General features: G+C 48.7%; 5 protein-coding genes; 2 read left to right on the top strand and 3 right to left on the bottom strand.

Moving 5' to 3' along the window:
- Positions 1-162: 162 nt before the first annotated feature.
- Positions 163-2,029, bottom strand: GSTUM_00006873001 (uncharacterized protein). XM_002839015.2 has 2 exons: positions 1,761-2,029; positions 163-1,681 (listed from the first exon to the last, which is right to left on the bottom strand). Exons 1-2 carry the CDS (start codon positions 1,883-1,885, stop codon positions 265-267), a joined length of 1,542 nt encoding a protein of 513 aa, XP_002839061.1. The 5' UTR covers positions 1,886-2,029; the 3' UTR covers positions 163-264.
- Positions 2,030-4,707: 2,678 nt separating this feature from the next.
- On the top strand, positions 4,708-7,412 carry GSTUM_00006874001 (uncharacterized protein). XM_002839016.2 has 3 exons: positions 4,708-5,790; positions 5,857-6,727; positions 6,816-7,412. The coding sequence occupies exons 1-3, from the start codon at positions 5,620-5,622 to the stop codon at positions 6,836-6,838; spliced, it is 1,065 nt and encodes a 354-aa protein (XP_002839062.1). The 5' UTR covers positions 4,708-5,619; the 3' UTR covers positions 6,839-7,412.
- Positions 7,413-7,525: 113 nt separating this feature from the next.
- On the bottom strand, positions 7,526-8,722 carry GSTUM_00006875001 (uncharacterized protein; the record flags this gene model as incomplete). XM_002839017.2 has 1 exon in its annotated part: positions 7,526-8,722. Exon 1 carries the CDS (start codon positions 8,087-8,089, stop codon positions 7,526-7,528), a length of 564 nt encoding a protein of 187 aa, XP_002839063.1. The 5' UTR covers positions 8,090-8,722.
- Positions 8,723-9,650: 928 nt separating this feature from the next.
- On the top strand, positions 9,651-12,747 carry GSTUM_00006876001 (uncharacterized protein; the record flags this gene model as incomplete). XM_002839018.2 has 4 exons in its annotated part: positions 9,651-9,792; positions 9,937-10,995; positions 11,075-12,383; positions 12,440-12,747. The coding sequence occupies exons 2-4, from the start codon at positions 10,888-10,890 to the stop codon at positions 12,745-12,747; spliced, it is 1,725 nt and encodes a 574-aa protein (XP_002839064.1). The 5' UTR covers positions 9,651-9,792; positions 9,937-10,887.
- Positions 12,748-14,504: 1,757 nt separating this feature from the next.
- GSTUM_00006877001 (uncharacterized protein) lies at positions 14,505-15,575 on the bottom strand (the record flags this gene model as incomplete). XM_002839019.2 has 1 exon in its annotated part: positions 14,505-15,575. The coding sequence occupies one exon, from the start codon at positions 15,573-15,575 to the stop codon at positions 15,198-15,200; it is 378 nt and encodes a 125-aa protein (XP_002839065.1). The 3' UTR covers positions 14,505-15,197.
- Positions 15,576-15,949: the final 374 nt, after the last annotated feature.

Below are 15,949 nucleotides of genomic sequence, written 5' to 3' on the forward strand. Positions count from 1 at the left end.
GATCTTTTAGTACTGTACTTGTAGCATCATGCTTTTCCAAACGGGCAAAAAATAAATAGCGAGAGAGGGATTTGAGTGAATAACATATAGTCACGATAAATCACTCGGGATGCAGATAGACTCAATACCGGTATTTGCCAACACAGCAAGGTCTTGTTACCGTCAAGTCACAGTTTGACATTCGTATTTACAATACCTATCTACCGGTAGTTTACCATTACCCATATGCAAATCTAAAATACATTTTGTCCCCCCCCAACGAACCTACTTCTTCGACCCACTTCCGTACCTCTCCTCCACAATCTTCCCAACAATCCCCGCATTATTCTTATCCCCCTTCTTCGGCTTCCCTCCTCGCTTCCGCTTCTTACCACCACTACTTTTAGCAACAGTCCCGTCATCGTCATCCTCATCCCCGAAATCTCTACTCCCACCGAACCCAAAGTCAATGTCGAAAGCGTCTCTATCCGCAGCCTCCAAGAGCGCCTTCCGGCGCTTCCCAGCTTCGTCTTCGGAGGGCGTGGAGAATGCTTTAATGGTCGAGGCCTTGGCTAGTGCTGCCGCGAGTTCGGGATTGGAAGATAGGAGGGCTGAGGCTGAGAATGGGGGTTTGTATATATCCGAGGAGGTGGTGGTGGGCTCGTTGAAGTAGTTTGCTTTCGGCTTTGGCGCGGGTGGTGGTGGTGGTGGCACAGAGGGTGATGATAAAGGGGAAGTAGGTAGAGAAGGGGGCTTTGGGGGAGATTCGGGCACCTTTTCTGATTTTGCCTTCTTGGTTGGATGAATTTCTTCTTCGCCTTCCTCTTCTGAAGACGAGGATGAGGAGGCGTCATCATCGTCCAGGCCTGCAAGAGGATTGTATTCTGTTCCAGCCCCCTCGAATATATCGATATCTTCATCTTCCTCTTCTGCCTTCTCTGTCTTTCCGGGCATAGGTGGCGGAGGCATCATCCCCATAACCCTCGTAGAAACCGGTTCCGGTTTATCACACTTCTTATCCTTCTTATCCTTCTTGATCATTTTCTTGACCACCCCGTCTGCACCTGTGACATATTTAACCTTCGCCCCATTCTCCTCCTTCCTCTCCTCCTTCACGCCAATCTTCTTGAACTTCGAACCAAGCATAGAAACCGGCTTCGCAGCCTCCCTGCTCCTCCTCAATTCCGCCAATATCTCCGCACGAGTCTTCGGTGCCAAATTGCCCTTCTTTTTCTTCTCCTCTTTCTTCCCGGGAACAACATCCTTCTCGAGAACTTTATCCAGAACATCCTCCTCACCCTCACTATCCCGCCCCTCTTCCGCCCCATTGCCCTCATCATCCCTAATCACACGCATGACGTCCTCACCTCTGCGCACTTTCTCTAAAAGCCTGAAATCCAATCCCTTGACAAGATGCGTACTCGACACATCCCCGCCCAGCAATTTTGTCTGCCGAACGTACTCCTCATGCTCTATCCCGCCCTCTTTGTAGAGCTCTTCCAGCGCTGCTAACCGCCGGTCCCTCTCGTCGCCGCCGTCGTCCTCTCTGTCTTTCGTCCGGTCGACGTAGCCTTCGGGTAGTCGTGTGCCGAGGGGCGCAGCTGAGGAGCGGAACTTTTTTGTCTTTTGCTCGGAGGCGTTGTTCGCCGCTAGTTGACGTGCGAACTCGGACTGTGTTGATGAGCCACCGAGGACGCTTCGCCTGTTGATTTGTACATTCATTCGCTCAGTTTGTCTCCTAAACGGTAGAAGAAGGTGAGAGGGGAGGAGAGGGTGCATACGGGGTCATCGGGATTGAGGGCCGCAACTTAGAACCCAGCGCCGGAGTCGAGGAGGGCCCATTTTGGCTGGATGCGTTTGCGGGACGAGGCGTTTCGAGGAGTTTGCGGAATTGTGCGTTATTCATTCCTTCGGTAACCGTCAATAGTTTGATGAAAAGGAAGAGCAGAAATCGAGTGTTGGAGCTGTTGTGTGCTAGTGCAGGGGTGTCTGAGTTCTTCAAGGTTGGTTATGGTTCGAGTACGAGTACTCGAGTACATAGTCCAAAGATTCACCAGGTTGGAAAAAAGGTGTTATCATGCTTGCGCGAGTACGATACATGTGGCTGTGGAATCCGCACGCCAAGACAGCGTTTAGGGGCTGGGTGGAAAAAGGGTTTCTGGCAAGGGGTATCGTTTATAATGGTAACTTCTATTAATACAAAGGTTAACTTCTTGACTGGAAGGTTACATTACAAAGTTTCCTGTTCTCATACACAATATACTATTTAGCAAGAAATTATGTCATAACCACTCAAAAACCTGCTTGAAAGCATGAGTGATACTCATACGAATAGAATTTAAAAAATCATCAAACATCTAGTGCACCTTTTAGACAGCTCCCAAGACCTTGGAGAGGGATTTGGGGACTTTTCAAGGTCCGGTATGATGTGGTTGCTTCTCAGCGGCTGATTCATGACCAGTTAGGGGAATTGGTGGATTGGATGGAAGGAGTCTTGGGTGCAGGAAACGAGGCTCTTTGGGGCATTCTTTCCTACTCGGGTAGAAATATAGCTACAGATATGGAGATGTAATGTTATACTAATGTCGACCCGGGCTCCTCGAGCACTATCATACATACCTTTCGATCCTGGAGTACCGTATACTCGCTGTTTTCGAGGGCGTCCGGTGTTTCCTGTGGGCTTTGTTTAAAATGTTGAACACTAGCCGAGATCTTGATTGGTAGGAAAAACTTCTAATGTGGTGTTGGCCCCGGAATACCGCAGAATGCGTACGCTTCGGCATGGCCATGGTGGAAACGAGAAAGGGGTCCGCGTAATAGATTTACTTGTACGAGTAAATTACTAGTACAAGGCATGGGGCAGATGTTCTCGCAGGAAACATGGATTATTTTGAAGGTTATCCCAAATTAACTGTGAGAAAACTTTAGTCCTAGCACTTTGTACACCTGATTATGCTCAAACAGGCATAGTATTCAACGTTTTGGGCAGGCCCGGAATGTCTCAGCAGTTTTAAGGAACAGTTGTGCCAAACATCCGACTCGTTTTTCGGAGTGTGGCAAATCTACCAAAAATGTTACGAGAATTTGCGGAAGGAGAGGTTCGCCCACCAACGTGCCAAGATTTTATCATATTGTGTGATATCTATTACCGGTATCGTAAGGCGAGCCAAATATTGCTGTTTTCACTAATACTTTTAGATTTTGAAGTGTCTAAGACACAGTCCAAAGGGGTGTGCTACTGTAAAAACTGAGGCCTGTCTTAACAGCCCCTGTCGCATGTCTTAAACACCTCAAAGTCCAAAGTTTTCACTTCAAAAAAAACTTTCTTGGGAACGGCCTTGACGCTAGCTTCGGGAATTTAATTTTGAAAAAAAAAAAAAAAAAAAAAAAAAAAGCATAGCCTGTCGGGGACAAAAAAAAAACTACGTCCTCAGTACTCCAAAGTTGCCACAACCATAGTGAAAACGGCAATAAAGCACAAGCTCCTACCATACGGTACCGTACACCACATTTCCGCCAAGTAATCGCTCACAGAACCCCTGCGAACGCAAGGCCTTAAACAGACATCCCTGTGATATAGATCCAGAAGGGATGAGGCTTCTGGATGTCCCCGGAAACACTTTCTCAGTTTACCGGGTTGTTATTCTCACTGTTGTACGGGACGGTCAGCAGCATAGAAAGCACCTTATTGGCATTGGTATTGTTGTATGATAGTCTAGGTAGGTAACGGAATGCTGGTGGACAAGAGGAACCGTCAAGTCAGGTGTTACCGAGAATAAATCTGGTCATGAAGAGGTTGGCATCTTTTTGTCGTGAAGGAACGGACGCTTGTCGCTGAATGGCGATTTTATGGGTGAATGCTGTGGGTACCGGGTAAGTTAGGCATTATCGAGATTGGGTTCCTGTAGTACCGGTACGTAAGTACCCGAATTATAGTGTTTTATATTGGCAAATTGTGAAATTCTTGATAGCGTCGAGCAAGCTGTCGAAGTGAAATTTTCACCAGCATTGTGTTGAAAGAGTTGAAAGAATAATAGTGGTGCTCAGACCCTCTTACGCCCTAGTAACGTGCTGTGAACTCTTATGAATTCGCTATGGGGGATCGGGGGCTTGGCACGCGATCAGTGGGAGGTGTGGGCAACGGGAATTATGATACAAGTACCATAATAAGCCACAATAGGCTTAACAGAGTATGTTAATAGAATTGCGAATACCAGTAAATGAGATCTGCCAAGTTCAGCCCATCCAAGCTATACTGCATCTGGAAAACACTATTCCTTCTCGGAGTGTTTTGTCTCTGATTGATGAGATTAAGGATGGTGGATTTAACAAGAGTTTACGGTATTTGGCATATCTTACCAAGGTGTAAATTTTTACGGAACTTCAATCATCGGAGGAAGTGCAGATTTCCACCTCAAATACAGTTTGATACCCCCAGCCTGCAACCGGAATAAGAGTATCAGATCATCGCCTCTAAGCCATTATGTTGCTCGCCTCGGGACATATCATACATATTGAACCTGCAGTAAACTGAGGAGGCCGTAGCATCTCTCATCACTCGAATTGCTGTTAATTGACTCACTTGGGGAAGGGCGGCGAATTAGAAGCCTGATAGATGACTAAGCCAGCCGCATCAACCCAATAGCGTGTTGGCTCGGCACAAGGGCGATACCGTCCACGTTCTCAATCTCGGGCTGACAACCTCTCTTCCTTCTTTCCCTCCCTTCTTTTCTCTTCTCTCTCTCGACACAACTTTCAATTTTCTGCCACACAAAACCCACAAACGACTCGACTCGTTTTTTTGCTTTCGCTCATTCCCCTTCCCCCTCCCTCCTACCGGTATTATCTCCCCCCCATTTTCCCCATTCCCCCTTTCTCTAATTTCGCTTGTTTCTTGCCCGTATTCACCACCTGCCCAGAACTCAATCATCAAATCACCATCGCATCGCATCGTCAAAGCAGCGGCAGCAGCAGCTAGGTTTTTGGTCTCCTACTGTCGTCTCCCTTTGCCTTTGCTACCCTATATTTGGTTCTCATACGCACCGGCCTTCTCCCTCCTAGCCTAATTCCTCCGTCCGCCTCCAATCCATCATATCACCACCGTCACGGCCCCCTCCCGACCCTAGAGTTCATATCTTCATTCACCTTTTCATCACCTCCACCTCCCCATCCGCTCCTTTCAGCCCCGAAACGCACCATCATTTCTTTCCCTGGTGTACACAGCAAGAAAGAATACAAGTTTTTAGTCAAAACAAAAAAAGATTTTCAGACGCGTCCTACATAACCTGAATTGAAAAGAAAACAGCCCTGAAAACCGAGATGAGTTCTCCAAGCGCTTCCGGAGCTACGAAACGCCCTCTTGAGGATTCATCCTCTCCAAATATTAGGGATGAACATGATTCCAAACGCCCTTACCTTGACAAGGACGCTAAGGCGGAAGGTGAATCCAGCAGAGCCTCATCCCCTACCCCTACCAAGACTGAGGCCGCTACCGCTGTTAGCAAGTTGGATTCTGAGGAGGCAGCTCCAGAGACCAAGGATGCCGACACTGATGTTCCTGATGCCCCTCAAGGAGCTGGCCAGCAAGGCCAGCAAGGCCAGCAATCTGTCCCACAGGTTGACGAGAGTAATTGGATTCACATGCGCGCGGTAATCACTTCTGCGGAAGCGGCAACTGTAATTGGAAAGGGGGGTGAGAATGTAACTCAGATTAGAAGGATGGCTGAAGCAAAGTGCACTGTCTCTGACTACCAGAGGGGAGCTGGTGAGAGAATTTTAACGGTTAGCGGAGCTGTGGATGCTGTCGCCAAGGTTTGTTTCCATTCCGGGACTTTGCTGTGGATGGTTTGATCAAGAAGGTTATATTGACAATCATAGGCATTTGGACTTATCATTCGCACGTTGAATAACGAACCGCTTGAAGAAGCCTCATCCCCCCAGTCCAAGACTTATCCGCTTAGGCTCTTGGTTCCCCATATTCTGATTGGTTCGATCATTGGAAAGTCAGGTGGAAGGATTAGAGAAATCCAGGAGGCTTCGGGCGCTCGTCTTAACGCGTCTGGCTCGTGTCTTCCTCTTTCTACCGAGCGTTCCTTGGTCGTTCTTGGTGTTGCTGACGCGGTTCATATCGCGACGTACTATATTGCCAATACTCTTGTGGAACAATTGACGGAGCGTTTCGGCGGCCCTGCTGCGTCTGCGTATGCGACTCGTTCTGGTGGGCCTGCCGGCCCGATGCCTGGTGGGATGCAAGTTGTCCCATACCAACCACAACCTCTTCATGGATCTTATGGAAATCCTGACACTTACAAACGCCACAACAACAATGCCCAGCGGACCCCCAACAATCCTTATGGGATTCCCTACCTCCATGGGCCGGCCCCAGCTCCGGTCCCCCAGGCTCCCATCCACTATGCTGACCCTCAGGCCGCTAGTGCCTATTCCGGCGCTGGCCCTCACCAACCCGGTCAGGCTGGAGCTGGACCCACTCCTCAGCAGGGGCCTGCGCCTAATCCTATGGCTAACATGTTGCCCGGCCAACCGCTTACCCAACAAATCTTCATTCCTAACGATATGGTGGGAGCCATCATTGGAAAGGGTGGAGCCAAGATCAATGAGATTCGACAATTGTCGGGTAGCGTCATCAAGATCAATGAACCTCAAGATAACAGCAATGAAAGATTGGTCACTATCACTGGTACCCAGGAGTGTAATCAGATGGCCTTGTATATGCTGTATTCCAGACTCGGTATGTGATTAACTTTATGCTCTATGAATGAAATGTTGGACGGGAGGTACAAGATTGCTAACCATTCATGCGATTATCCGCACCACAGAGAGCGAAAAACACCGAATTTAAAGAGTGAAAACGGGAGGGGAACAAGCAAAAGCAAACTAACAGCACTACCCGGGGGGACTAAAATGGGGGAAGGGATTATTTCCGGGAAACGGCGCTTGGTTTTTTTTTCTTTGTATCCAAATCATCTCTTTTTTTACGCTGAAATCTTATCCGTTGTCTTGCTTACCTTTTTTCCAACTACTGTAACCTTTTTGTTTGCTCTGGTTTGATTGATTGATTGACTGACTGATGATGCTTTGCCTACTTCCTCTGAAAATCTTATCAAAGCCAAAAAGAAAGGGAAAAAAAGGGAAGTAAGGGGAAAAGGGAATCCAAAACAAACAATCGGTCTTCGAAAACATGGGAGGAAGTGGACGTGAACCTGATTTATACTTTTTTTTTTTTTTGGTTACGACTTTTCTTTCTTTTTTTGTGTGCGTACTGGTTTGCATGTGTTGGTGAATGTGTGGGGTGTGTATGGCATAGCGTCTTCTTGGTTTGATTCGATTCAAAGTTGCTAGGTAAAAACAGTGCCTAAGTACAGCATCTTGTGCGCATCGTACGGATGAATGAGATGAACAGGTTGACCACTGTAGCTTATCTTGGACGGATGTGCGGATGGGAAAAGGGGAAAAGGGGAAAAGTGAATTGAGCGGTGCCGCATAGTTACCGTTGGCAGTCTTGTGATGCGTCCCATTCACCTTCCTATTATACCCATCTCGGACTTTCCGTTCCGGTATCATAAGTACTCGTAGATTGCGGCCGGCGGTTCACGATGTCCGCCGAAGCGGCTATTACTGTACCGCGGAGCGGTATTGCGCGCGAGACCGATATGGTACGAAATATTGAAATGAGGTATGGCTTCCCTTTTTTTTCTTTTTTCTTTTCCGCTGGTCTGGGTGGGGTTGTGCGGTTATGATTGCATAATATTCTCGTTGGATATGGGGCTGGATCTGAGATTTCAGTACTGTACTCGTACTTGTAGCTGGGCGGTGTCGTATAATGGCGCCCAATTTTCTGGTTCGGTCTGAGCCCGGCTATCGTACCCTTGTGCGATGGGTGGATTTGGTTCACCGGTACTTGGGTTGAGTGAATCGGGAAGCGGCGAGAGAGAGGGGTTTCTTGTGATGCGTTTTTTTGTCTCCGAGTTTTTGATGTTCCAGATCTCATCCATCCTCTTCCAGGTTGTGTTTGTTGCCGTGTGGGGGAGCCGGCGGTGGTGGTTCGGCGCCGCTGGTGTCGTCGTGGTGAGGGGTGGGGGTACCGTACCATTGCGACACCGTGGATGAAAGGGATTCTCGTATTATATACATCGTGGCAATTGTTCCTCTCCTATTATCTTTCATTCCAGATTCTCGTGGAGCATCGGGCGGGAGTTGATATCGTGATCTGGAGCCGCCTGCACGCGTAGGGATGGAATCGAACTGCTTGTAGTCGGTTCTGCTGGGCACAGCACTGTGCTTTTATACTGCTTCTTTTCTATGCTGGTTGTGATTGGATACGGTATCATAGACACATTGTGAGTGCGAGTAGATTGAGAAGCTTTTGAAATGCTTCATTTTTGGAGTGATCTACGGTGCAAATGGTAGTATGGTATAGGCTGTGTCGGGGATGGGAGGTATGATGGCGCCGTGCCAGGTGGGGACCCGGGTTATTCATTTTTAGATGGTTGGCGGTCAGGGAAGTGATATCGTGGCTGTAGAAGGAGGGAGGGAGGGAGGAAGAATGAAGGTGGGTGTGACTGGAGGGAGACAACATACGTAACTTACCCGTACTCGGGTACCGGTGCTGTATGGTATCATACAGGCTACAAGCACTGTTATATCAGGTACTGGGAAAGTAGGAGGCGGCGGCAGCAGGAATCCGCTGTTTGCGAGGTTTGTCAAGAGTGAGGATGAGGTAGTCTGGTAGTAGTTGGAGTGGTGAGAGAAGAAGGTGCAAGAAGTGACCTCAGTAGAGATGAGAACAGGAGGGAAGGAGAGGAGAGGAAAGAGTCACAGTTGGACGAATTACTCGAGTGGACTGATTGTTTTGTTGAAATGTAGGAAAATGATCATTTCCCCTCAAGCTGTTTACCGGAAGAAAGTCTTCGAAGAACACTGCTCCACCAAGACAACCGGCGCAGCTGAGTGGCCAAGTAATAACCCTCCTTCTGCGCGTTAGTCCATTATATCCAACAAGTACCGGTAAGTTACCTCACTCTACAATTGTTGAGCATCGGACGCCCTGACGCCAGTCAAAAATCTACCAAACCATGCTACCACCGGTATGACACCGTTATGGTAAGCCGAGCGCCGAATGGATATGGCACAGTAGGAGCACAAGTAGGCTGCTCGAGCAGAATAAGGTTATCCTACCCGCCTGCCCGCCGAATGATATAGGTACCACAACCGCATTCCCCCCCATCGTGATACCGGTGTGCGCAGCACCGTACTCGAGTACAGTGCACGGCAAAGCGGCATTAGCAAGAGAAAGGAACGAACACAATTCCATAGATAGCCACATATCTCCTGTATAATAACTTACCGTACCTAACTGTCTAGGGCAACCAGACTTGCACGATCTTCTTACACCGTCCCTCCCTCCGAGCGCGTGCAGCGCAAGCAAGCCAGTCAGCAAGCATCTGCTAGCCATCCACGTCTCGGAGAATAGTATCAACTCGGGTGAGATCGCTCCGCATTACGCACATGTCATTCCTCCTGCACTACCGGTATTGCACTGTAACGGGTGCTGGGATACAAGTGCCCGGGGGGATGTTTTCGGGCAAGACAGGGATAATTGACTAGTAAAGCAGCCCCTCCCCTGTCTTGCACGAAAACGTCTCTCCGGGGCAGTTTGTACCGGTATGGTGCCAGCACCCTTCAAGTTTTCCCAACCTTTCGAGTCTCGACGAACTGCAGCAACACAACACGCCGCTACCCCGCCTATTCCTTCCGCACAATGGTCCCAAATCATGTGGGGAACACATTCGTGGGGTGAGTTTCATTCTGGAGGGGTGGTTCCCGTTGTGGTGGCTCTTGGTCTAGATCTGGAGCAAGCTTTGGGTGGACGTGGTGTTTGGCATCTTTGTGGAAAAAAAAAAAGGGTTTGGCTGAGTAATATTCTAATATATCGCCTAGAGCAGTAGGGTTGCCTACTATATTAGGACTAGCGCACTGAATCTGGATGGCACAGATGGTGGACTCTACTCAATTCGGCGACTTGAGTAAGGTGCCGGCATCATACTTGTTGCGATGGTACCGTGTTTACTTAAGAATACCGGTATTGTGATAGCATATGATAGAATTAACAAGACGGGGCAAGCAAGCAAGACAAGATACCGTGGGGAACACTAGCCGCCGGAAATGGGGCCGTTACTGGGATAGCTGCGCCGGTGGGTCACATTGTGCAGGATCGACGGACCGATACCGTAGCAGCTTGCATATTCGGGAATTCAACAGGCAAGTCGGGAAGGCTCTTGTTATGGTAATTAGGAAGAGAGGAAGGGAAAGAATTCGCTTTCGGCTTCTCTTGTCTTTTTTTTTTGCTTGTCTCTGTCAGATGCATACTGCTAAATTAATGGCCAACTCCCCTCCTGTTTCGCTCCGGGGACCGGCTACCGGTGTTAGTCTAAGGACTGCTGGACTGGCTGGGGTTCGGAGAGGGGGAAGGACTTTAAGGTCTGAGTTCCGGCAAAGTACAAGTATGATACAGTGCTTTTGAGGTTTTGGATACAATTGCACTGCTGGCGGCTTATTATACGGTTCTGGGGGATTCACACCTGCTTTCCCACTTTCTTCGCTTGCTTTGTATTCCGGTCGGTGGTTCTGAATTCTTGGCTGGGGCTGGGAAAGTAGCTCTAGCACCACCGCATCGTACGATATTTAAAAGGCAAGCTGTGGCCCGGTGTTTTCTCTTCCTCGTTCTCACTGTCTTGTCCTACTCCCGATTATTATTAGGTTTATAATTCTTATATTTCTGTCACTTTTTCCTTCTTTATTTCGTTGGAGTGTGGGTGAGTGATACTTGCGGTGAAGAAGGAAGGGAGAATGATTTCAAAATTCATCATAGCAACAGCATTGCTAACGTTCATGACATCCGTCACTGCGCTCTGGCCTATCCCCGAGAGCTACAAACATGGCGATACCACAGTTTGGTTATCGCCGGGCGTGGAATTGGTTTTCGATTCGCCCCCCGAAGTTTGTTTCCTCCCCCTTTCATATCGGTATTGAAGATTCCACACAGGACAAGGACTGACAAACACATTCCCAATCCTAGACACGAACAGCCACAAAACACAAAGTCCACGAGGCCTGGAGCCGCACCCGGGACATAATATTCCAGGAACGCTTAGTCCCCTGGAAATTTTACCCCCGTGGGGCCAAATTCGAACCGGAAAACAAGTTCGGCGGGGTGATCAAGAAGGTATTCGTCAGACAGACATCCGTGGACAAGCCGGAGCCTGTGCCCTATGGAGAATTCGATGAGAGCTACACGCTCATAATCCCCATCTCTGGTGGGAACTTTACCTCTCTGGAGGCTAATGGGGTGGGAGCGACCCTCGATGAAGGGAGGGAGCCGGGAGCGGTCTACATCACCGCTGGGTCAAGCCTGGGCGTGCTGCATGCCTTCACGACGCTCAGTCAGCTATTCTACTACTCCAACAACCACCGCGACGGGGTGTACTCCAAACTCGCGCCGGTGGAAATAAACGACAAGCCCAAGTTCCAGCACCGCGGACTAAACATGGACGTGGCGAGGCAATGGTACCCGAAGGAGGAAATCCTGAAGATCATCGACACCCTCTCCTGGAACAAAATGAACAGACTCCACCTGCACGTGACGGACTCGCAATCCTGGCCGCTGGAGATCCCCGCGATGCCGAACCTCGCGGCAAGGGGCGCGTACGCGGATGGGCTGACCTACTCGCCGCAGGACCTGCAGGACATACTAACCTGGGGCCGGTCGCGCGGCGTGGAGGTCATCGTGGAGATTGATATGCCGGGCCACACTACCTCCATCGCGGAGGCCTACCCGGAGCTCATCACGGGCAGGGACAAGCAGCCGGACTGGGATCAGTACGCTGCGCAACCCCCCTCCGGCTCACTTAAGCTCCGCAACCCTGCCGTTAAAAAGTTCCTCACCACACTCTTCGACGACTTACTCCCAAGACTCAAGTCGCATAGCCAGTACTTCCACACGGGTGGCGATGAGGTCAATAAGAACGTGTACAAATTTGACGAGAACATCAAATCCAACGACTCGGCCGTGCTTCAGCCCGCGCTGCAGGACTTCCTCTCGCACGTGCACACCGAGTTGGGCCGGCACGGTGTCACACCCTTTGTGTGGGAGGAAATGCTGCTCGAATGGAACCTGACGCTTCCCAAGGACTCGATCGTGCAGACCTGGATCTCGGAAGAGAGCACGAAGAAGGTGATCGAGAAGGGCCACCGGGTAATCGCGGGGAACTACAACTTCTGGTACCTGGACTGTGGGCATGGGCAATGGCTGGACTTCCTTCCCGCCAGCTATGAAACTTATTACCCATTCAATGATTACTGCTCCCCTAGGAAGAGTTGGAGACACAGTATGCTTCCCCCTTCCCTAGTACCTCCTCCACAGCTAACCAGCCAATTCGCATAGTCTACTCCTACGACCCAACAGCAGGCCTAACCCAGGAACAAGCGAAGCTAGTCCTGGGCGGTGAAGTACACGCCTGGTCCGAGCAGACAGACCCCATAAACTTTGACAGCGTCGTCTGGCCGCGCGCCAGTGCCGCCGCCGAAGTGCTCTGGTCCGGCAGGACCGACGCCGCCGGGAATAACAGGACCTTCCCCGATGCTTCCCCCCGCCTCGCAGAGTTCAGGGAGAGGCTTGTGCTCCGCGGCGTCGGCGCGGGTCCGATACAGCAGTTATGGTGTCATCAGCATCCGGGGGGTTGCCAGCTTTAACTTGAGTTTTTGATTATTTGATGGTTTGGTGTCCGGTACTTGGGTGAGAGGGTTATGTAGTTTTTTTTGTTTTAGTGTTTTTGTATGATATTATACTCGAGTAACGGGCGTTCGGTCGGTGGGAGGGGCGCGGAGGACTGATTAATCGATTGATCGAGGGTAAAGTTAGTTTGGTCCCGTTGCAGTTTTCACCTTGTTGGAATGAGCGAGCGACTGGGAAAAGAGGTACCATGATATAAGAATACTTGTACACAAGGCAAAGGAAGAAAGCAGGAGGAAATAACTCCCGCTTTTACCAAATCATGAATCGCACCAATAGCAGCCCTTCACTACTGTACCACGAAGTGGCATATATTAACCGTGCCAACGTTCCTGCCCCGATTAGTAAACAGCAAGTGTTTCCAAATCTCGCAGCCCACCTACGACTTGCCTACCTAACAGCTGAATATAACTTTGCAGCTCAACATCACTGTTCACAAGTAGCTAAATTTAGATCGTAAGAACAAACCACCGGGCCTTCTCTGCTGCCTCAAATAAATTTCCTGCTTTCTTATATGATATGCTGTTTTAGGTCTTTGAAAATAGGCTTCTATTCTTTTTTTTTTTTTTTGGTCATTTATGGCTGCCGCTCTAGCTGTCTTTTGTGTTCCCCCTACCGTCTGTAATATATTGTTTTCCGCCCTTATTAGATCCGCTGCCTGTGGTCCGATGGGCATAAATTACTCAGAATTTTTGGACAAGCCTTCCATCATACTCCTTCCCCGACAGTATTTAAGCTCCCCAGATACTTGCGTACCAGTATCAGTTTATACCAGGCTTCCGTTGACAAAGTGGCCAAGCTGAGCTTTAAAAAGAACGGGAGAAAAGAGGGTCTTAGTTTAAAGCCTACCAATACATCAATGAACTGATCAAATTATCAGCAATGTAGAAAGAACGTATGATACCAGAACCCGATTTACCTCCTATCATCCTAACCTGGAGTGAGTGAGTGAGTGAGTTCCCGCCAAAATTATAATATCATACTCGGGGCTTTTTTTTGGACTATGACCTGTTGGGAACGCAAAAGCCACATCGATCTCAAATGTTTTTTTAAATAACCTACGCAAGGGACCTTGATTTGCGATTACTACTACTCTCGGTTCCCGGGGTCGGGTTTGGAAAGCCGTTAATTATTACTATTGGACTCGCCCATCCAATCACGCCCCTCCAAGGGACAATTCCAGCCTTTACCGCAAGAATCGAGGTCTGAGTGCCCGGTTCGATTACCGTACTACACCCACAGCATCATATCCGATGCAACCGGCTTGGCACAGCACAGTATCGTTCCGGTACTCGAGTACTCGTACAGCATTCCACCCTTTCCCTCCCGGCAAGTTCTCTACTTGTACTCGAGTACTGTACAGGCAAGACTCAGTATGGTACGTTATCCATGTGGGGTAGATTTAACGAAGGGTCCCTGCCGGGCGGTATGACTCGCCGGCTCGTTTGCTATTCGGATGGTCCGTAGCCCTGGAAGAACAGGTGGCTTCGTATTATATACGGTAGAAGAGATACCTTTTTGGGCTTTCTTGGTTTTCCTCTTGTATCGTGCTTTTGGGGGACTGTTGAAGATGGGGATGTGCCTTGAGTAAAAGGGATACCGTACTGTAGTAGGCAGAGAAATTACATGTTACTGTCGAGAAAATAAGCAAGGGAATATGGTGGGAGGTTCCTGTAATTTATGTGTTCTCGTCCCTTCAGTCCGCGTTTTAGAATCAGGAGTTTGGGTTCTTTCTCGTTTTCTTTCTTACAAAATTCATTACTATAATTATGGAGTGGCTATTAGATTTCATCCGGCTTCGTAGCCTTAAAACAACAGTTATGGTTTTCTGTAGGGTATCGAGTCGTTGTGTCGGATGAGATAGCGGTGGGTTAGGGTTACAGACTGTCCGGATATGATAGCCAATGAACCAGCGAGGATAAGTATCATACTAGCACCGGTACAGTACCCGCACTGGTACGGTACTGTACCGGTACTTGTTATGATACGGTGCTGTGTTAACCCCTGCACACCCACAAGCAAAATTATTCAATGTGGTAATAATAAGAAAAAGGAAAAAAAGAAAGGGAACTCACAATACAGGTACAGTACTCTTACAGTATCGTTCATCAAAAGCACCCTCAGTAGTTGGTGAGAATCGTGTTTTTCTTCACTATTTTTTTTTCTTCGCACTGATTTTGCGGAGGTGAACCTGTGACGGTGGTAATGGGGGTGTCACAAAGGGAAAGGTAAAGGGGTGTGTGCTTTACCCCGCAAATGTCTTTTCGTGACGGACCGTCCGCGGATTCTCGAAGAGCATGGGGTCTTTCTCGGGGGATTAATGCCCCGCCGTTCCCCTCCTTTGTTATGGAACTGTAGATACTCGTAGATACGAGAGTCAGTTAGGTTAGTCAAGCAAAGGAGGGCCTCGTTACCGTGACCGTACTCGAGTAAAGGAAGGCAGTAGAAAGCTCATGTTAGGATAGGCTGCAATGGTGCAATAAACTGAAAGCCCGGATGAAGTCAGGTTACAGAAGTCAAATTCCCGAAAGTTTTCCAGGTAACTGAAGTTTATCATATCGGTAAAACCATTGAAACGGTTTCCCCGCTTCCTTACGGGCGTCTGTCGTGTAATCTTGAGTGAAGGATATTTGCCCGTCTTCCACGGGCAAATAACACCAGGGACCGGCCAATATTGTCGGATGAAATGTGGGCATGGTACGAGTAGGGTGCGATGGTACTGTATGTACAGTAACTTACTCGAGTATTGCACGGGTGTTGAATGAAGCAGGCCTTCTGTTTGCCGCATTAGAATATTGAGAACAAGTTCGCCTGCGCAAGGTTCGTTTGGATGTACTCGAGTACAGAGGGGTTCACTGAAACTTGGAAACTAAGCGCGGTGAAACAGGGCCAAGAAATTGGACGATCACAAATTCCGGAAAGAATCCTAGGTTATATGACAGCTTAAAACAGCACTTGTTGCACTGAGTGATTGGTGATGATAAAGAAGCCTGAACAACTTAAAATACATGTATATACTAAATGAACGTCCAAAAAGAAATATGGATAGAACAAAAGGAGGCATTGAATACACCAGTAGTGAATGATATTTAGATCAGAAAGCTAAACTCAAGCAGAATATGGACAAAACTTAAAAAATTGAAACATAGGCAGAAAGAGATA

Source organism: Tuber melanosporum, assembly GCF_000151645.1.
Source record: "Tuber melanosporum whole genome shotgun sequence assembly, scaffold_3, strain Mel28".
Lineage (NCBI taxonomy): Eukaryota > Fungi > Ascomycota > Pezizomycetes > Pezizales > Tuberaceae > Tuber > Tuber melanosporum.